Source organism: Pipistrellus kuhlii, unplaced genomic scaffold, assembly GCF_014108245.1.
Source record: "Pipistrellus kuhlii isolate mPipKuh1 unplaced genomic scaffold, mPipKuh1.p scaffold_m20_p_91, whole genome shotgun sequence".
In the NCBI taxonomy this organism is placed as follows: Eukaryota; Metazoa; Chordata; class Mammalia; order Chiroptera; family Vespertilionidae; genus Pipistrellus; species Pipistrellus kuhlii.
In genome coordinates, this window is record NW_023425597.1 from 773,228 (window position 1) to 794,864 (window position 21,637).

General features: G+C 59.9%; 2 protein-coding genes across 6 annotated transcripts in view; both read right to left on the reverse strand.

Moving 5' to 3' along the window:
• Positions 1–16,007, reverse strand: part of NAP1L4 (nucleosome assembly protein 1 like 4) — a 31,331-nt gene extending 15,324 nt beyond the window's left edge. The window contains exons 1-8 of one of the 4 annotated variants that reach the window (XM_045578259.1): positions 15,887–16,007; positions 9,657–9,687; positions 9,154–9,212; positions 7,125–7,224; positions 5,373–5,514; positions 5,139–5,225; positions 3,842–3,973; positions 856–927 (exon numbers count right to left, since the gene is read on the reverse strand). In XM_045578259.1, the coding sequence (XP_045434215.1) occupies positions 856–927; positions 3,842–3,973; positions 5,139–5,225; positions 5,373–5,514; positions 7,125–7,224; positions 9,154–9,212; positions 9,657–9,670 (606 nt within the window). In that variant the 5' untranslated portion in view covers positions 9,671–9,687; positions 15,887–16,007. The other 3 variants (XM_045578258.1, XM_045578257.1, XM_036428802.2) reach the window with 3 other exon arrangements.
• Positions 16,008–18,685: 2,678 nt separating this feature from the next.
• Positions 18,686–21,637, reverse strand: part of CARS1 (cysteinyl-tRNA synthetase 1) — a 29,290-nt gene continuing 26,338 nt past the window's right edge. Inside the window, exons 18-23 of one of the 2 annotated variants that reach the window (XM_036428800.2) lie at positions 21,429–21,509; positions 20,641–20,708; positions 19,811–19,870; positions 19,313–19,396; positions 18,782–18,935; positions 18,686–18,719 (exon numbers count right to left, since the gene is read on the reverse strand). In XM_036428800.2, coding sequence (XP_036284693.1) covers positions 18,801–18,935; positions 19,313–19,396; positions 19,811–19,870; positions 20,641–20,708; positions 21,429–21,509 — 428 coding nt within the window. In that variant the 3' untranslated portion in view covers positions 18,686–18,719; positions 18,782–18,800. The other variant, XM_045578256.1, reaches the window with a different exon arrangement.

Consider the following 21,637-nt stretch of genomic DNA (forward strand, 5'->3'; position numbering starts at 1 on the left):
GTCTCCAAGACCCGAACCTGAGAGCCACCATGAGCCAGTCAGCCGCGTGTCGTGGGGACTGCTGTGGCGCCGGAATGGAGCCAGACCAACAGGCCACGAACAGCGCTCCTGCGAGCCGGCTCCCGGAGAAGAGGGAGCTGGCTGAGCCTCACTGGCAGGCAGACCCCCACACGCACTAACACTCGGTGACCTGGAAAGGGGGGTTTGTGACAAGTGAGGGCAGGGGATCATATTTTTAGTCTTATCTGCATTCGAGGATGTTTTTATTGCTTTTTTAGAGAAAGAGGAAAGGGGGGAGGAGGGAGAGAGAGAGAGGAGGAGCACTGATGTGAGATAGGAACATCAACCAGTTGCCTCCCGCACACGCCCTGACTAGGGATCCAACCTTAGCCTGGGTGGTGCCCTAACTGGGCATCGAAACCATGACCTCTTGATGGACGAGATGAGCTCCAACCCAGGCCCGGGCCAGGTGCTCTGCAGGTGCTGGGGGAACAGACACTGGGAGGTCCCTGTCCAGTGCTGCTCACACTCAACCAGTCTATCCTTACCTCCTTTCAAACCATTTCAAAGACACGAGATCCTCAAAAACCCAGGAGCCACTCAGGGACAGGATGGCAGAGGCACGAGCTAGTGAGAAGCCACGGCACCTAAGTGGACACCATGTGGGACGGAGGAGTCCAACCCTGCCGGCTCCTGCATCTGCCCCCCCTGCCAGGCTGCCCGAATCCTCAGGAGGCATCTGGCTCATGTCACGCACATGAGTGATGGGCTGTCTTCTTGCCTGGACCCAAGCCCCTACTTTACCTTCCGTGGCCTGACGCCCCGACTCCCCCCAGGAGCGCCGTCGGTACTCACCATAGGCTGTCCGGGGTCTGAAAACTTCACTTTAATATCCTGCAGGTGTTTCAAGATTGGCTCATCGTATTCCTACGCACAAAGAGAAGAAGAAACCTGAGCTTTCTGAGACCACACCCGTCCTTGCCGCGTTGCTGCTGTGTCCCTTTGGGTGGTGGACGCGGGGCCCTGGTGGGTCCTCTTCTTGCCAAGGAATGACTCCTGGGAGCCACGCAAGCTGCTGCCTGACAACTGGTCTGAGGGGCAGTGCCTTCAACACTGAGACCAGGGCCTGGCTGCTCTCACAGTGCAGTGCTGGGGCTCGGTGCCATCAGCCAGCACTCTGATCCTGAGCACTCTGAAGAGACAGAATCACAGAATCACCTGGATCAACCAAACTCCCATCCCACCGCCATTAGCAGGTGGCACTAAATCTCCCAAACCCACAACACAGCCACGAGGCGTGCCAGAGGCCTGCAGCCCAGGGATCACCCGAGAGCTTCCAACACTGGCTGCACAAGTTTACCCTGAGTGTCACTCAAACGCAGTTTACCAACGTCTTCCTCTGAGGAAGTCCGAGAGAGAACAGAAAAGGAAGACGAGACTCGAAACCCACAACCACATTCTAACCAGAAGTGCTCCATTTGCGTGACTTCTTGATATTATGAGAGGAAGGGAGGAAAGAGAGGGAGAGAGAGAGAAACATTGATAGGGTGCCTCCCACATGCACCCAGGGATCAAACCCACCACCTTTGTCTGTGCCCAGGTTGATATGCCAACCACTGAGCCGCACCGGCCAGAGCAAACAGTTATTTCTTTGCCCCTGAAGCCTGGGGACTGAACTGAAAGATCTCTTGAGGTTCCACCAAGTTCTAAGAATCGAGCCTGATAAATATCAAGTTCCCAATATCAAATTCTTTTGACATAGACATAGAATAACAAAACAGCAACAGCCAGGCCCATAGCACGTCTAGACAAAAGCCACGGCAGTTTGAGATGTCAGAACTGCCCCCAGAGAACACCGGCTCAGACTGCACGTCACTGGTGTGCCGTGTCTCATGCCAAAGGCCAAGGGGAACGTCACCACCAGCATGCTGCCAGCGAGCTGCCCTCATGTGGGACCGTCCACTTCTCCCTCACCCGCAGTGCCCTCTGCCATGTCCCGGCCATGAAATGACACCGTGCCCCTCCGGCCTCGAGGACAAGAACTCCGCGGTGGTCCCGACTGAGCCCGATGACAGCTCCGAATGGGCCACAAGCCCAGCCCTGGGCACGAGGGCTGAGCGGGAGCTGCTGTCCAGACCCTCTCAATCCTCCTGCAGCACCCGCTCTGCCACCCCCATGCCGAGCACCAAGCACTCGTTGAGCCCATCTTCGGGAGTTAACGTCTGACCCGAATGGCACCGCAGGCCACAAACACTGTCAGGTCAGTGCCAACGACCTCTCCCTCTCCCTCCTATAGAGAAACGCTCTGGACACGCCAGCTGGTCTTCCCGCAGCTTTCAGACACGCTGCACACAGGAAAGTAGGCGGTGACCCCAGAGGTGCTGGGAGAATGAAGGTGACGCCTCTCGGAAGCAGGCCTAAGCTTCCTACTGCCCTCAACACCAGGAGCTGCATGGAGGCAGCAGCCACGCCACCCCAGCACCAGGAGCCAGGTTATAGTCAGTCACCTACTGGCCCCAAATTCTGGTGCGGACCCAGTCACACCTCTCTGCTACTGACAAGCCTGCCACACACCCAGCAGCACGGGTACCACCAGTGGCACACCGCAAAGCAGTCCCTCAGGCCCACCCAGACCCGAGAAACCAGGCCTGCGTGCTGCAGGGATGGCACACCCACCGAGGTCTGAGCACCACCCAGTCCTCTGCGTAGGGACTTCCCGCCCCGGGGCACCCCAGAATCTGGGAACTTCTACCGACACCGGGGACTGCCAGTGACGTGGAGACAGAGGCATGGAGGCTGCTACTGAATTTTGTTTTGTTTTTCTTTGCTGTTGTTTTAAAAGCTGCCCAGGTGCCCGGATGGCATGGCTCAGTAGTTGAATGTCAACCTATGAACCAGTGGTCGCAATTCAATTCCCGGGTTGTGATCCATGATTCTCTCTCATCACTGATGTTTCTCTCTCTCTCTCCCCCCCTCTGCCTTCCTTTCTGACATCAATGAAATCATTTTTTGGGGGCAGGGGTGCCCAGGTGATTCTAAAAAGCAGCCTGGGTGGTCTGCACAGAGCACAAAATCTTCCCAATGAGTTTCTGGCGCGTGGCAGGATCTGGTTTTCCTAAATCCGACCTGAACTTCTGTGTGAAGGGGCTCGGGCAGGAACACAGGCTACAGCAGGCACGTGCTTCAGACGCAGCCTGTCAGCTGAAGGAGAGCAGGAAACGCACCCTCACACCCTTTCCTGAGTCTCTGCCATGGACACTGCCCGACGGGCGTGCTTCACGGTTCAAATGCCCACCGACGGAGAAGTGTAACCAGCACGTGTTAGCGCGCGCGTACATTCACAGCCCTCACTGCCCCCGTCCACATCAGTGAGCTGGAGAAGGGCTGCCCTCGCTGGGTGATCAGGGTCAGTGCACAAGGCTGCAGGTTCCGTCTCCAGCCGGGCACACACAAGGGGCAACCAATGAAGGCAGAAATACGTGAACAAACTGATCTTTATGCTTCTTTCTTCCCCCCTCCCTCCCTCTTCTCTAAAATCAATGTTAAAAAACAAAACAAAGACAAAAAAAAGCCATGAACTTTTTTAAAAGGAAGAACAAGAAATGGAAGGGGGCTGGAACCTGCTGACAGGCTTTCTGGCTGAGGCCACAGCCCTTCCCAGGAGGCGGCCGCAGGGCAACGGCTCAGGCGGCAGTAGCAGAGGTGTGACTGGGTTCGCACCAGAACAGCCCTCCTGGGAGGGGCCAGAGTGCCTTCCACCCACAGTGCACCACCGAGGAACCCCAGCGAGCAGCTCACCCCGTCTGAAGACCACCCTTCCGCCCGGGAGAAGCGTGCTCACCTGGACCAGCTCGCTCAGCATGTCCACGTTTCTGAAGATGGTGAACCAGAACTCGGGAATCCCTTTGGGGGCCGGCTCCTCCGCCGCCTCGGCTTCTTTCTCCGCGATGACCACTTTGCTTTTCATGTCTCCCTAGGAGCAACGGTGAGGACAGTAGTCACCACACAGCAGCAACTCACCAACATTCCACGGCTGACGCAGAGGACCCTTCCAGAACCCGCACAGACACTATCGCAAACCCGTGTCCTTTGACCCTGCATGCACGATGTAAAGGTTTCCGAGACAAAGCATTCAAGGCACTCGGCCCAGACACAATTCGGCCAAAGAATTTAAATTGGTGGAAAAAGAGGGGTCAAAGACCACATACCGGAAAGGCCATGCAGTGCTGGCCCCACAAGGCCCCCACCTGGAATGAACTCCAGTGGCTTCTGCAACCAGAACCGCCAGCCATTTGTGCACCATGGCCAGGGAGATGGCTCTACCCGCCACCGCAGCCGGAGGCATGTGCCCAACCAGGTGGTGACCAGAGAGGCCAGTGCCCGTGTAGACACAGGGCCCTGGAGGGAGGGAGACGTGTGCACAGGCCGCGGGAAGGTGCAAGGGCTGTGCCCCGGGGACCTGCCCAGGAAACGGCAGAGGCAGGTTTTTCTTGAACAGAAGGACCTGATTCACAAGGACACTGACCGGCAGCCACAGCTACAAGCAGGTCAGGCTCTGCATGTCTTTAGACCCACACACATGGCTACCAAAACTAGCACACGCCTCAAAACGCCCCTGAAAGGGAGCTTTCCAGACAGATGCTCCTTGTCTCCCAAACACAAGGTCAGGCTGACAGTGAACCGATGGCACTGGAACGGGACCGGCAGGCAAAAGACTGCGAGCATGTGAAGGACGGGCCCGTCACGGAAAGGACCAGTAACCCACTGACCTAACGGGGCCAGTGGTGAGGGAGTTCCCGATACACCCTCCTCACCACACCCGCCTGCTGTGCCCAGCACCGCACGCCTGGCGAAGCCTGTCACTGAGGCTTGACAACCTCGCTCATTGGCTCTGGGATCTCAATGCAGACAGTGCAGAGCTGTTCAGGTCACTGAGCGGGGTGGGGAGACTGCCTGGGCCACTGCACGAGCTGATGGCGCCGTCAGACGCCAGGCCCGCAGCTGCTCGGTATCCAGCCACGAAGAACCCCAGCGCCTGGCCTCGGGGCGAAGCAGCACTTCCCGAGAGAGCTTTCTCCGCCAGGTCAGACTTGTACCGGGAGAGAACGCAGGCGGCGCTCACTGAGAGCACAACTTACAGCCAGTTTGTCCTCCTCTTCGTTCTCGCTGTGCCACTCCGACTCCGCATCTGTCGGCTCCACGTCACCAGTGACAAACTCCCTTCTCTAGATGAGAGCAGATCTTCTTAGTTATCACTTGGAAAGGCAGGCCCACGAGAAGGCTGAAGCCTTCTAAGACTCGGCCTGGGACTTAAGCGCAGCTCGGGGCCATTTCCTGGGCAGGTCTGAGCCGCGCGAAGCGGGGGCGCCCACCTTGTCGAAGAGAGGCTGGTAGAGTGCCGCGTACTTCCTCTCCAGGTCATGGACCTCCTCGTAGAACTTGGCTTCTATGTGAGCACACTTCACCTGAAGCTGTTTCAATGCGTTGATTCTTCTTTTCACAGCTTTAGGTAAACTAAAGAGAAAGCAGAAAAGAAACTGCCACATGCTTACAAAACCAAAGTGGTATGCTTTTCTGTTTTATAGAATAAATTTAGGTTAACACAGAATTAACATCCTTGCTATGAAAAAGAGCTAAAACCGTTTACAAAGGCCCAACCGGCGGGCTCAGTGGCTGCGTGTAGACCTATGAACCAGGAGGTCACAGCTCAATTCCTGGTCAGGGAACAGGCCTGGGTGGTGGGCTCGATCCCCAGTGGGGGACTTACAGGAGGCAGCCGAGCCACGATGCTCTCTCATCACTCCTGTTTCTCTCTCTCGCTCCCTCTCCTTCCTCTCTGAAATCAATAGAAATGTATTTTAAGAGGGACACACATCCCAACAGGGAGAAAAAACAGTGTGAAGGAAGCTGAGGAAATAATTCACAAAATAAAAATCAAACACAGAAGAACCCTCTTAATTTTTAAGATATTTTCGTTGATTTTGAGAGAGGAAAGGAGAGTAAGAGAAGCATTGATGAGAGCAGAACACTGATCGGCTGCCTCCACCATGTCCCCACCAGGGATTAACCTCACAACCCGGGCATGTGCCCTGACTGGGTATCGAACAAGCAACCTTTGGGTACGGGGACAACACCCATCCAACTGAGCCACACCAGCTAGGGCTGTCCAGTCTCATTCAACGTCCAAAGGAACGTCAATGACAAAGCACTGCTGTCCTGCTGCTGTGGCTCACCAAGGACCCCGCGCTGGGTAAGCCGTACCCAGGCCACCTGAGCGTGAGGGGTCACGCCCCGGCCGAGTGCGGGAGGCGGGCACAGGCAGCGGGTTCACAAGAGGACACGCACTGCCCCGCCCGCTTCCCTGCACAAGCTACACGTCTTGAAATCACTTTCTAACTTGTGTTCCTCGTGCAGTGAGAGCCGAAGGCCCCAAGCACACTGGTCCCTGCTGTGACCTGGCCATCGGAGGCAGCGACAGAACAGCAGCCTCCCACAACAGGCACTTCCCGTGCAGCGTGTCTGCCCACAAACCCTGGCCCCGCTCTGAAGCACTGACAGCCTGCAGAGGCTCCAGCCAGCTGCCAAGGGCCTTCTATCTGGGCAAAGCGGACCTAAGGCCCCCCTCCCCCCAACAGCCTGCAACACGGGGAGCCGTGCACCGGAACTCGGAGAGTGGGGCGTCCTGCAGAAGGAAGGCCACCGGCCGGAAGAGCGCTGCCTTTGCTGGCGGCTCCACGACACGCCTCTCCTGGAAGAGCCGCTGGTGGTGCTGCAGGCGCGGCAGGTGAGTCCGGGAGGAGTGGCTGGCAGCTGACAGCCACCAGGAGAGAAAGCCTTCCGCCCTCACCGGCACCCGGTCCAGCCAACTCCGTCCCTGTGCTGCTGGCTCACAGGCTGCAATCGCCACTACGGGCCCAGTGGTCAGAGCGCCCTCCTGCTGCGTGCTTTCTACAGGTCTGAGCCCCTCGGCCCGACCCTGAACCCGAGCCAGCACGCCTCGCCGGAACCAGAGCCTGGCTCAGCAGGCTCTGCCGGATGGAAGCACCATTCCAATTTAAGGACAGGGCAGTCGCTTCCCTCCTCCGTTCCCGGAAGTGGACCACGCCTCACGCCCAGGCACTTACGTCTCGATGTAGCTGGAAGGAGTGTGGGAGACGCTGTCGAGCCGCTCCTGCAAGGCTGCCAGCACCTGGGGGTTCTGCATCACCTGGTCGGTGAGCTTCTCTGCACGTTGGAGACAAGGCGGAACAATCACCACACGCCCACCCGTGCAGCCAAGCCCCATCCCCACACCGCCTCTGAGCCTGCTCACCTACTGAGCTGCTAAACATGGCCTGTGGCTGGGGAAAACACCACCTGAGGTGCCCTCCGAAGGCACCGGATAGTCTGTTCATCCCCAGAGCGGGTGATACAGCCTGAGAGGGCCCTAGAGACTTCTGGTCTCATCGTGGCTGCGTAAGCTCCAAATCTCCCAACCAAGGACACCGCCGTTTCCCATCACCTTGACTCCACGCCCCAAGTCCCACGTGGGCGCAGAAGCCAAGGACAGGGGTAAACCGACGGCTCCTCAGAGTGAGTCAGTGCCCACGTGTGCCCGGCACACAGCCCGGAAAGCCCGGCCTCACCCATCAGTTCCCTGGTGCGACTTCCCAAGTGCCCTCTGGTCTCACGGCACCATCCTCCTGCGCACACCCCCTCCTGCACCGCTGTCCTGACCAGCTCCTCGCAGAGGCCACATGGCCCTCGCAGGAGGGGAGCGTCACCCTGCTGCACTGTGACCGCCTGGGCCACTGCGGTCACGGCACAGACTCATTTGCTGAGCTGGCCCCTCTTCCTGCCACTGTGCAGCCAGACAGACTCACGGGGCGCAGCAGCCCTGGTGGGAACGTGCGTGGGCAAGCAGAGCGCACCAAGCAGGCCACCAGTTAGCTACACGCAACCACCACAGGAAGCGCTGTGTTTAACATCCGCAACTGTGTCCACACACAACCGTACACTGTGTGCACACACCTCTCACCTACACTTTGGTTTCTCTCTCTCTCCCACCAACAAAGACAGAGCCCCTAGACAACTGACAGAGCCAAGTCGGGGCAAGGCAAGTTCAAAGGAAAATGGACCATGGCTTGTGCACAAAGCTACTCCAAAAAAGCACTGCAAGTAATGGGACACAGCCAGCCTGAAGGACCCACTCTTCAGGGGGACAAATCGTGCACCCAAGAGAGTAGCAATAGCAACTCTCAACACTGACAGGCAAGTGACCCCCGTCCCTACAGTAACAGCTGTGGTCTGCGGCGGCACAGCCCCAGGCCATTACCGATGCAGCGAGGATCACCATGGTGCCGACACCAGGGGAGCGCCTCGGGAGAACGGCCCACGGGGCCAGCGCGGCCTTTAACAGAAGGACCCTCACCACGGAGGCCTGGCAGACGCTGTCTTAACGCGTCACCAACGCCAGCACCTGCCACGGCCCAACTGCACTTTCCGCTGCACAAGGTCCCCCATGTGGCCGTCTTGCAAAAAGTTCTCCCTGACTCTCAGGAGGGAAGGCAGAGCAGTCCAGAGCACGGGCATTCCACAAGACGCCGGGCACCGTGCCACTGCGCTGAGGGGAAGGGGCTGGGAGACTTCCCACGAGCTAGGCCTGCGGGGAGCAGGGCCGTGAGGAACCGCGGGGTAAGAGGAGGTACAGACACGACCCCACACACCGCCGCATCGATGTGCTTCTGGTGGTGCTTATGAGGAATCCTCCCAGTGTTCGGGGATTTCCACTAAATTGTTTTAGCGACTATCTTAGCCAATATATCCATAAAAAAATTCAGGGGGCCTTTTGGAACTGGAAGGGGAAAGGGTCCTGTGAACTTGTGCAAAAATGGGGATCTGGGATCTGCTTCAGAACCATCGGATGGAAAGAGCCTGGTCATTCATGAGTCACCGCTGACGCCAGGAGGTAGGCGCGTGACCTCTGCCAAGTCTGAACCGCCCGTGACACTTTCAGGCAGTGTCCTGGTTCTCATCTCATCACCAGGTTCTCCCCGGCTCTGAGGAGCCCTTTGTCAGAGCAGCTGCTCTTCCCGCCGCAGATGGTGCCGAATCCCGGGCGCAGACCCGCCTGCCCGCCAGCTCTCCTGGGGACACCCTCCCGCGGGGACTGACCTGTAGCACTGGCATCTTTAGCAGCTTCCGAGGAATCTGAAGGAGCCCCATCTGAAAAGCTAGAGCAACATGTTCCGTAAGGAAGGGTTACTGTGGACAAAGCCCCAAAGTTAAGTAGCACAGGGCGTTCTTCACACTTAACACGTCAGAGGCGTCAATAGAGACTTCAGATTTGATGGACGAGAACTACAGACACATGTGGTACATAACTTAACCACCCCATCCTCACCCTGGGCCCCCACATGCCACTCCCAACAGTTCTAATTTCCAACCCTCGTCAAAGCTTCTACATTCTTTCCTCTACCATTTCTTTCCCCAAATAATCTCCCTGCTCTGAAACCAAACCCACTACCCAACCAACAAGGACCCTGGTCTGCACGGCTGCTGACCAAGACTAGCCACCTTCCCCAGCTGGAGGACAGCGCCCCCCGCGGCTCTGTCAGCCGCCACAGGAACCAAAGGCTTGCCTGCAGCTCACCACTAGAATGTTCATTCTGGCTTACCTGTTATCTGCCATCTGAATGTCTTTATCTCCTGCAAGTAAAGGAAGAGTTGAAACAGTTACCACCCCTCAGCAATCAAACAAATCGTTTGTCAAATGCACCCTTCCACTAGCACTGTCCATGGGGATGCCAGCTACTTACTGGGGCGGCAGGGGAGAGGGACTTTCTGGGCGATGAAAAGTCCGAAATCTCGAATGGGGCACCGTCACCCATGTGCACACACTTATCAAAGCTCAAACCCCACATTAGGGAATGTACTTGTCAGTGTGTGCACACTTGACTCACAAACATTTCTCTTGTTGGGACTAAAATGACCAGCCTTCAGAATAAAAGCAATTCTAATTTGCCTTGTCTTTGTAAGTTCTGGCAACAGGAATATATGTTTATGCCAGGCCAACTACTTTAGAGCAATTCAAAGCATTTATTGGCAAGAACTTTTTTTTTTTTTTTTTTTAAGACACACAGACATGCCCTAACCAGTTTGGCTCAGTGAATAGAGCATCATTCACTGAAGAGTCCCAAGTTCGATTCCAGTCAAGGGCATGTACCTTGGTTGCGGGCACATCCCCAGTGGGGGGTGTGCAAGAGGCAGCTGATCGATGATTCTCTCTCTCATCGATGTTTCTAACTCTCTATCCCTCTCTCTTCCTCTCTGTGAAAAATCAATAAAGTAAAATTTAAAAATAAATAAATAAATAAATATAAATAAATAAATAAAAAACCCCTATGGTTCCGTTGAGTGTGCTCAGTGGTTAGAGCCCACAAACTTAAGGGCCGTGGGCTTGGTCAATGTGTCTCCCACAACGATGCTTCTCTCTCCCTCCCTCCCCATCCTTCCCTTATTTTCGTTCTCTCTGAAAAGCAATGGAAAAAGCATCCTCAGGTGAGGATTCACAACAATAATTCAGTATGCCAGGTTGACGTCAATTTATGAAACACAGCCCCGAGCCTCATCAGATGTTCCTCCTTCCAAAGGGCAGCCAAGTTAAAGGTGGAAGGGATGCAGGCAAAGACGTTCTAAGACTTCGAAGAATGCAGACCGGCATTCGGGCTCCCTCACGAGCCCGCGTTCCACGTGTGGACGGGCACACACGCTGCACGAAGGCACCGGTAAGCCCTGTGCTTCTCGTCCTCAAACTCACGGTCCTACTTTTACCTCAAACAACACACTCTTCAAGGGGAAATTTTTTTAAATTTTCGTGGCAAATTATCCAGCATTATGCTGAATCCTTAACTCTAAACTGAAATCATCTAGTCTACTGCTAGAGAAATATTATTTCCAATAGGGCCACTTGAGAGAGAAAGGAAGTGTGAGCTGGGGAACACAACTGACATGTTTACCACGTTATCATGTCTTATCACGTCAAAGAGCCCCGATGTCTCTTCATGAGGTAGATGAACGATTAGCCCACTGTACGCCATAAGCAGACGCAAGCGGCGGACCTTCCCCACTCCCCACACGCGCCTATAAAAGTTTTCCCTAAGTGGCAGCCCTGACCAACTTTAAAATCATTTTTTGTGAGAATTTTCAGCTGAAAATATTCAAGAACATTCAAATTGTGAGTAATATATTTATTTTCATAATATTCATTGCAAATTGATTTTTTAAATTAAATTTAAAACATCGTGGCGTGTGGGGATGGTTTCCGTTTTGGATGCGTGGCAGTTAACGGGTTCAGATCACCTCCAATGACAGACCAGAATCCCGTTAGTCTACAATTCTCATCCACTGAGATGGAATTAAAGTAAGCCTGTAGCACAGCTGCTGGGTTCACCCAAGTGAAGGATGGGGATCCCACCTCCGCACCATGGAGTCCCAGCAGCCCAGGGCCCAGGACCACACAAAGGGACCAAGGAGCCACCTGTTCTGAGGGGAGCACCACAAAGCCTGGCCCACTGGCCGCCGGGGCAGCCCCTCTCGTTTGCGGTGCTCCAATCATTGGTCCTTACCCAATCTACCGCTGCATTCTTTAGCATTTGAAGGTAATTGTGTGAGAACCAGTAAGCCAGAGATCAGTGAAAACAAATGTCAAGAACCAAGTAACTTACGTTAAGCTCCCAAACCAGTGGTCAATGTTCTCATTAAGCATAACCTTCACTTACCAATTCTAACAAGAGTCCTAGCCAGGCTCAGGGGATAGAGCCTCAGCCCGAGGACTGAAGGGTCCCAGGTTCCATTCTGGTCAAAGGCAGGTTTGATTTCGGTCAAGTGCACGTTATCTGTTATGGGTTGGATCCAGGATCAAGGCATGTGTGGTAGGCAACCAATTGATCTCTCTCATAGAAATTTCTGTCTCTCCCCCTCCCTTCCACTCTCTTTAAAAATCAAAGAAAAAATATCCTCAGGTGAGGACTAACAACAAAAAAGAGGTTTCTAGGACCTAAACATATTCAGACTGAAATTATATTCAAACTGATTCCAACCCTAAGTAATGATTGATAATCTAATTCAACATATACACACCTCCTTCTTCGGGCATCTATCAAAAGATTTCATTTCAAAAAGCACATATAGCCCAGCCGTGGGGCTCAATTGGTTGAACGTAATCCCATGCACCTACACATTCAATTCCGGTCAGGGAACATGCCGGGGTTTGGGGTTCAATCCCCAGTAGGGGGCGCACATCTCTCTCTCACCAACAGAAGTTTCTATGTCTCTCCCTGAAGTCAATAAAAACATACTTACCTACATCTATAGATACTATCTTTAATCCTCACCGAGACCCGGAATCAAACCCAAGGCCCTTCGGAGCATGGGCCGATGCTCTAACCACTGAAGTAAACCAGCCAGGGCAAAAAAAACATTTTTTAAAAAATAATTTTAAAAAACACATCTATTTTTCCAGAGGAACTGACAACTAATTAATTAAATAACAGACTACTAATGACTTCACACAGCTGTGCCTTAGGTACAGGAGATGACTGCTTTGTGAGTGTCTGAAGCCACTTCTTCCCATGTTTTAAAAGACAGGTCATCGATGGTGCCGCCTTCCCACTGACAAGCAAGCTCCCTGAGGGCAGGGCCTGCCCCTCGCTCAGCGCAGCAGCCCGCGCCCAGCATGGGCCTCGGCGGGGACAGAGGCCCAGCGTGTCGGCCCCCCTTGCTGCCGCTCACTGCTCCGAGTGTCACCTGGAAGAGCGAGCGCAGGGACCCGGAGCAGCCGGGCTGCCCCAGCGCGTTTCTGAAGCCGCACAGGCAGCCGTGTCTGCGCACCACGTCACGCTGCCACCAGGCACGCGTGGACTGTCTTTTTCAGAAACTTACTAGAGGCCGAGCCCTGTCTCCAGGAAGGAAATAAAAAACCAAAACTCTGTTTTTACTCAAGGCACATGGCCTTCCTTGCTATCCTCCGATTTCCTCCTCGGCTCAGTGCTGAGCTCATTAGCACGTGGCTGAGGAAGGCAAACTCCGGAAGTCTTAATCCAGTACGCAGACCCTGACACCCGCTCACCCTATTTAACACCAGGGCCCCATCCCCATTCCTACCCTCTGCCTCCAGAAGCCCCCACACCGTCTGCTGTGGAAACACAAGAGGGAAGGTCTGCTTGCTCAGCGTGAGGTCCTAGCACCCAGAAGGTTCATCACTGACCGGGAAGGGATGGAAGCACAGAGCGAACTGGTGAGAACTGGGCAAGCAGGTGTTCTAAATCAGAACACACTGCACGCTTATAACCTACTATTATACACAAACACTTTCAGTGCAAAGATCTTTGTTCCACAAAACTACTACACAGAAACCACATCTTAAAAACAACCTTATTTTTTAATGTTTTCATTGGCTTTAGAGAGAGGGAGAGAAACATCAATGAGGAGAATCATTGGTTGTCTGGCCCATTAGTAAGGATTTCCCCATTACTACGTGCTCATGGACACATCTCAGGATGCAGCTTAGGGACAAGCCTGATAAACCAGGAGATCCCATTAGGTGAGCCCCGATGACAGCGATCTACAATGATTCCTCCTTCGGAGGTCACCCTAGCGGCAGGACAGCCTTTCACTCTGGAGGCCTACATGCATGCCCCTTCAAAAACAAAAAGGCCCGCTGGTTCTGCTCGGTGGCTAGTGTTGTCCTGGGTTTGATTACAGTCAAGGGCACGTACCTCAGTTGCAGGATCAAACCCCAGCCTTAGTCAGGTCCCATGGGGAGAGGGGCAACCAACTGATGTGTTCTCTCTCACATCGATGTTTCTCCCCCTCCCTTCCACTCGCTCTAAAAATCAATGGAAAAGCATCCTCAGGTGAGGATAAAAACAAGAAACCACACCACAACCAAGCATGCCCTTCCTACCCAGCAACCTCAGACCTCCTCCGAGTTCCTCACTCTGCCCAGACACTATTCTCCCCAACAAACCCGATAAGGAGGGTCCTCTGGCCACATGGCTTTTCAAAACAGCTTTAGAACACTTGAGAACTTTGAAGGAAGAACAGAAAGGGAAAAACTAAGAAATAAGTACTTCTGGACTCCACAAGGCTTTCATACACGCATGTGAGGTCCCCCCTCTGCCAGAGACCATCCCTGCTTAGGAGGAAAGGGGGAAAGACCTGCAGCCAACCGGCCGCAATGGGAGCCGCAGGGGCGGGAGCTGGCAGGCTTGGTCCCGGGGGTGGCTAACACCTCCGGGCATGGGAACCACCGGCCGCCGGCACAGGCGGAACCTCAAGCACACTCCAGGAGGAGCCGGTCACCCGAGGCCCATCACAAAGCCACAGAAAGAACACTCCTCTCCAGAACTCAGTCTATGGAGGTCATCAGACCAAACACGGTAAAAGTCAACTTCTGCAAACAATCGCTATTCTGTATCTGTTTTGTGAAAAACCACAGAACTCACCAAGTGTTAGATGCTGTGATGCAGACAGTTCACATCACTCACAAGGCCAGACGAGAAAAAGGTCTGCAAGCGTGTTTGTGTGCGCGCGCACGCGTGTGTAAGGGACGTCGTGGACAGTGTGTGTGGTTATTCACACTGTGAACACTTGCAGAGTGAGCGCTGTGTCTGTGTGTGTGTGTGTGTAACGGGCGTCGGGGACAGCCCTGGTGCTTACACGGTTATTCACACACCGAACACTTGCAGGGTGAGCGCTGTGTCTGTGTGTGTGTGTGTGTAACGGGCGTCGGGGACAGCCCTGGTGCTTACACGGTTATTCACACACCGAACACTTGCAGGGTGAGCGCTCCGCCATGCCCTGAGAAGAGGCGCCCCGGGGAGCCTGGGAGGCTACCACCCCCCTTGCCCTTCCACCTGCCCGTCCCCTCGCCACTATACACTTTATGAAACCGGGTTTGCAATTATGTTTTCATCAACCGGAAAGGCCTTCCTTCCCCCAGTGATCCTCGAAGACACCATGTTCCCTGTCCTCAAACAAGCCCGACAGCAGCCCCTGCGGAGAAGGCTCACTCCCTGGGGTTCTGCCCCCCCCCCCCCGCCCCCGGCGGCCTGGGCGAGGGAAGCGGCCCCGGCCCCGCCTTTCCCGCGGCTCCGGGCACCCGCTCCGCCTCCTCCGGGGGGCCCCTGGCGGAGCCCGACCCGGGCGCCGGGTTCCCGGCCGCTCCCCCGCTGACCCACCGGCGCCGGCGGGGCTCCGTGCGCGAGGGAACCGGAACCCGCAAAACTTCCCTCCCCCCCTCCCTCCGCGGCGGCAGCGGGCAGCGGAGCATCCGCCCGGCAGCTCCTGCGAGACCCGGGCGGAGACCCGGGGGAGGGGGCCGCCGGGGCCGCGGAGGGCAGGCGCTCAGGCGCGGAGCCCGGGCTCGGACAGGCTCCGGCCGCGCGCGAGGGCCGCCGGGCGGGAAGGCAGGGCGGGGAGCGCCCCCCGGCCGCCCCGCGTCCTCCGCGGCCGGCCCCACGCGGCGCCTCCGTAAACACACCCGCCCCGCCCACGGGCGTCGGGGCCGCCCGGCCGGGCCCGCTCCCCGCGGCGGCAGCGCCAGTTCCGGAAACAAAGGCCCGGCGGCGGCCCCGCGCGCCCCGGGGCCCGGCCCGCGACGTCAACCTCCGCGGGGCCGCCGCGCGGGAACAAAGCGCCTCCTGACCTTCAGGCCGCGCCGGGGCGGGCGGAGCGGAGGGAACATCCGCCGCCGCCGCCCGGCCTCCCGGCGGCCCGCTCCCCGCCGCCGCTCCGGGCGCTCGGCCCCGCCCCAGCCGCCGCGGCCTCCCGAGGGCGGCCGGCCCGTCCCCCGGCCCCGAACCCCGGCCCCGCGCCGTTACCGCGCCAGGACGCGCGTCCGCACCTCACGCCTCCTGCGGCTGTAGCGGCGGCCGTGGCTTCGCCTGCTCCTGGGATAGCGCCGCCGTGGCCGCCAACAACGCCGCCTCCCATTGGACGAGCCCACGGGCCCCGCCCTCCACGAGGAAGGCGGGCTACGATTGGACTGTTCCGGCGCAAGTCAACTACGCCTCGGCGCCGGCGAAGACGACCAATCAGAGGCTGCGTCGCGCGAGACCCAGGAGCCATATGCAAATACAGGGCGCGACGCCGGCCGCGTTCCCTCGGCCCCCGGGCGCCTCCCCCCCGCGCCCTCCAGGCCGCTCCGCCTTGGCTCCGCCCCGGAATGCGCGCCCGGGCCCCGCCGAGCGCCTCCCACCCTGCGGCCGCGTGACTGGCCTCCCCCGGAACCCGCGGGCTCCCCGGCCCCGGGCCTCGCACGTGGAGTCACACCCCCTACCCCCCGCTCACCCCCTGCGCCCCCCGCTCACCCCCTGCGCCCTCCCGCTCTCCCCCTGAGCCCCCCCGTTCTCCCCCTGCGCCCCCCCGCTCCCCCTGAGCCCCCCGCTCACCCCCTACCCCCCGCTCTCCCCCTGCGCCCCCCGCTCACCCCTTACCCTCCACTCACCCCCTGCGCCCCCCGCTCATACCCCTCGCTCTCCCCCTGCTCCCCCCCATTCCCCCACGCCCCCCGCTCACCCCCTGCGCCCCCCGCTCACCCCCTGCGCCCCCCGCTCTCCCCCTGCGGCCCCCGTTCTCCCCCTGCGCCCCCCCCGCTGTCCCCCTGAGCCCCCCGTTCTCCCCAGACCGGGTCTTCGTGGCTTTGGTCCTTTTATTCAGAAACTCGTTTCTTCGCGTGGGGTGGCCTGGGAAGAGTTTCTACCGAATCCTGTGCCGTGGTGCCGGGGGGCATGAAGCGGGCGGAGGGCCCGCATCCGGGTGGCGGAGCCCCGGGGCGACCCCGCATCAGCGCCTTTGGGCGGCCGCACTGTTGGGGGGCTGCCGCCTGGGAATGCGATAACCTCGCTCCGCTATCAGCGCGGGTGGAGCGGGGGAGGAGACAGGACCAACAGAAAAGACAAAAGGAGCGTTTTCCGGTTCGGTTCGGAGGGCTTTCCTCCCGTTTAATGAAGTTTAACGAAGGCGCACGTTCCCCAGGGACCAGGCCCGCCCCGCCCCGTGGTGGGGAGGCAGGACGCTGGTCCTGGTGTGTGTGTGGGGGGGGGGGAGGCTGTGGTCCTGGGGCCTCCCTTGGGTCACTGCCTGAGCTGCTGGGAAGGCGAGTGTCGCCCAAAGCCTTTCCAGGGGAGAAGGCGCTGGGACGCCGTGTTGATTCCCACGGCCAAGGCCACGGGTAGGAAGCACAGGAGACGGGGCTCTCGCTCCAGGCCAGGATGAGTCCAGTTGGCGGGGGAGGGTCCCCCGGCCTCTCCCAGCGGCGGGGCTCCCGGTGCCTCAGGAGGCCACACCCCGGCGGTCTCGCCTTCACCCAGGACATCGGCAAAGACCCTCCTCAGTGCCCGCGCTCCGTGTCCCGTGAGCACTGCCCGAGCCCAGCCCCAGGGGTGTTGGGAGGTGGAGTATCTATTGAATACATCCCCGCGGACGAACCCCTCAGAGGAGCCCAGAGGCAGCCCCCAACGGCCCAGGCTCCCGCCCTCAGGGACGCTGCCTCTAGACCAGAGGTTCTGTCTGCCACGGGGGCGGCCGTGTCTCGGGAGCGAGGAAAACCCCACCCTGCTCTGCTCCAGAGGGTGAGCCTCCTGCCACGGTGCCAGCCGACCCCCTGGCCACCGGAGGCACTCTGTCCCAGTGGGCATCGCTGGCACCGGAGACGGGGTGCTCCCCTGAGAGCTGGGAGGGGCAGAGAGAACACTGGGGACCAGCCACAACGATGAGAAACATCAATCCTGCTCTGAGACCGGGGATGGCGCTGTTCCACTCAGAGGAAGCTCCTCCCGCTCTGGGACTGGAGGCCAGGTCGGACTGCAGCCCTTCCTCCTGCGAGAACTGCCTACCATCACAAGACTGCCACCTCGTGGCCAAAGCTACCTGGTCCCGGAGGCACCTGCACTTCACTACCCCAGCCCTGTGCCTGCAGTCTGGTCCCGGGGCGCCAGCACGTGTGTGATCCCCCCAGCCCGCATGCCTGTGCCCTGTAATGACCACCCTGTTCCGGTTCCCCGCCTGCGATTCCTACTTCCCACGTAATCCTGTCCTTCCGCCCCAAACATGCGGCTGGCGTGTGGGGGCAGAGATGTCTGTGGGTGACCTGCTGCTCTCCCTGCAGCGGCAGGATCGGAATAAACACTCGTACGATTCGACCCGTCTGCTGCATTGGCTGACGGAGTGACAGGCAGCCTGGACCCTCGACTGTCCGGTTAGAGCTGCCCGTGGCCCAGCTTTCAGGCCCGGGGCGGCCCGGCTCGGCCAGCACCCTCCACTGTCAGGATCCTGAGCCCCGTGAGCAAGGACAGGGACGGGGAGGTGGGGCCGCCCTGCACATGGAGTCCTCCCCCCAGCCAGGAAGGGCGCCCTGGGCAGAGGCCAGGGCCGCCGTGAGCCAGCCTGGGAGGCGGAGGTGGCAGAGGCCGAGGGGGACGGCTGCGACAGGCTGCAGTGCTGACTCATGGGAACCGGATGAGGCCTCGGGCCCCCCGCTGAGCCGGCGTTCCCTGCTCACAGCTCCCGTGCCCACACGCGAGGTCAGCAGGTCCCCTCTGCATGCTGGCGGGCTCCTGGGTGACCTGCTGAGCAGGCGGCGCGGCAGAGAGTGTGGGCCTCGCGGTGGGAAGACTTTATTTCGGCCGGAGCCACAGGCACAGCGCCGCGGGCACAACGCCAGCGGCCGGAGCCGGGGCCGGCCGCAGTCCCCACGGCCGCTGGGCAGAGAGGCGGGCAGAGGGCAGTGGCTGTGGGGACTGCACACCCCCGCCCGCTCAGGGGGCGCCCCCGCATGGGGCCATCTGCAGGTACTCGGCGTGCAGCTTCTGCTGGGCTTCGAAGAGCTTCCGCAGCTTCTTGGCCTGGCCCTTGCTCAGCTCCTTGCCCTCCGTGTCGTGTGTGGGCAGTCCCTGCGGCAGCACCGCGGTCAGCTGGGCACCCGGCCCACCGGCTCACCGGCTCCGTCCTTCCAGCAGCCCGCCCGCCCGCCCCCGGGGCACCTGCCGACAGCCACGCTCCGGGCCGGGCGCCGGCTCCCGGGATGCGGGGACACAGGGGCCGGCGGGAGGCCGAGGGGCCGTGAGGGGCCTGGCACGGCAGCACACCTGCCAGCTCGGGGACGGGCCCGATTCCCAGGCGGTCCCCTCGGCTCAGCCCCGGCACCTGGGCCCCGGGCGCCAGAGGACCCCCCCCCCCCCCCGGCTGCGCCCCAAACAAGACCCGCTCCCCAGGTGCCGTGCCTGCATCGCTGGCTGGGGACCCCGCTCTGGGGAGAAGTGGTTCTTACGTTTTCGTCAAACCTGGAGTACTTGTCGCCTTCGGACAAGAACATCTCGCTGGGCGGGATCTTCATCTTGGCCAGCCTGGCTGCCTGCAACAGACACGGGCCGCTGCACGGAGCCGCACGGAGCCACACGGAGCCGCGCGGGCCGCTGCACGGAGCCACACGGAGCCGCGCGGGCCGCTGCACGGAGCCGCACGGAGCCACGCGAGCCGCTGCACGGAGCCACACGGAGCCGCACGGAGCCACGCGAGCCGCTGCACGGAGCCGCAAGGAGCCGCACGGAGCCACGCGAGCCGCTGCACGGAGCCGCACGGAGCCACACGGAGCCGCGCGGGCCGCTCCCCGCCCTGCCCCAGCGCCGATGCTGCCGACAGGCGAGGGTCGAGGACAGCGAGGCCGTGCCTTTCTGGGGAGCAGTGGACCGCTCCAGCCTGGGGGGGTGCGGGACCGGGAGGGGCCGGGGGCGGAGGCACAGGGCTGAAGCCCCACAGGGAGCAGTACCTCTTGTTCTTGCTTCTTCCGGGCGGCCTCCTCCTTCTTCCTCCTCCGCTCCTCCTCCACCTGGGGCACAGGGCACGGTAACCAGGTCTGCCCCCGAGCCCCCCGAGCCCCCCGGAGCCCCGGTGTGGACGGCCTGCCCCGGGCATGGAGACGGCCACCGGGAGGAACGGGCTCCGGAGCCCCCCGGCCTGGCGGACTGCAGGCCTCGGGGTGCCCAGCCCTGCTCTGCACCAACACCACGCCGGCCGGAGGGTCCGGTCCGGAGGACAGCCGGGGTGGGGCGGGGTCCCTCATGGAGACCAGGGGCCGTGGGGCCTGTGACAGTTCTGGCACCGCTGTGTCCCGGCCACTCCCTCCGTGGGTCCCCAAGGCCCTCCAGGGGCCCGGCCTGGCTCCACCCTGGCCATGGGGGCATGGGTTCTTGGGGGGACGGTTGTACCGGTGACAAAGGAGACACCCCTCAGGCGGGAGCAGGTGTGGCTGAGCAGGTCGGCTCCACCATCTCCCAGGACGGCCTCCCTCCCGCCCGGAGCTGTCTGAGGCCCCTCGGAGGACATCTCTGTTGGTTAGCGAGTCGCCGGTCACCTATGCCAGCGTTCCGCTCCGACACATGTGAGGCCGGCGCGGCTCAGGGCTCAGAGTTCGATTCCCAGACAGGCACTGCCGGGTCGCAGGCTCGATCCCCATGGGGGCTGCAGGAGGCAGCCCGTCTCTGATGCTCCCCCATCACCGACGTGCCTGTGGCTCCCTCCCTCTCCCGTCCTCCCTGAGAGCAGTAGAACGTGAATCTTTAAAACTACAAACAGCTAAACCACCGCAGCTCCACTCACCCTCCGCTTCTCCTCTCTCTCTCTCAGGAGCGTTTCTCTGTCCACCAGCTTGACCACAGTCGGCAGGCCTGCAACCCAAGCGGCCGGAGAGCTGAGGCCTGGTGTCTGTCTGTCCTGCCCCACGGCCGCCCGCTCGCCACACCCCCCGCCCTGCCCCGAGGTCCCTGGGGAGAAGCCAGGTGGGCCCCTTGCTCGCCGCTCGGAACAGAAAACAGTCACGAAGCACAAGTCCCCTAAACCCGTGAGCCCTCACGCTGTCTCTGAGCCTCGCAGACGGCACGTGACACGCAGACGGCACGTGACACGCAGACAGCACACGCAGACGGCACGCGACACGCAGACAGCACACGCAGACGGCACGTGACACGCAGACGGCACGTGACACGCAGACAGCACACGCAGACGGCACGTGACACGCAGACGGCACATGGCATGCAGACAGCACCCGCAGACGGGACGTGACACGCAGACAGCACGTGACATGCAGACAGCACCCGCAGACGGCACGTGACATGCAGACAGCACGTGACACGCAGACGGCACGTGACACGCAGACAGCACACGCAGACAGCACGTGACACGCAGACAGCACATGACATGCAGACAGCACCCGCAGACGGCACGTGACACGGGCTGTCCCCTAAGCAACAGCGCAAGGAAGGTGGCCCTCCCCATAGCGCTCTCCCCTCCTGTGTCCTCCCCCCAGCGCCCTCCCCCTCCTCCCCCAGCGCCCGCCTTCCTGGCGAGAGCTCCTCACAGCGAGTCCCAGGGGGGCGGGCGGCACCCACCTTCGTGGTCCTCCAGCCGCACCCCAAGTTCGGGCAGGACGTCGTCCCGCAGGGCGTCGCTGAGCCGCAGCACCTCGGGGACTGGAGCGGGGGAGTCAGGGGGCCGGGCCCACGGACGGTGCCCGAGCCCCGAGAGAGCAGAGCTGCTCGCCTGACGGACGGACCGGCCGGGCCCACGGACGGTGCCCGAGCCCCGAGAGAGCAGAGCT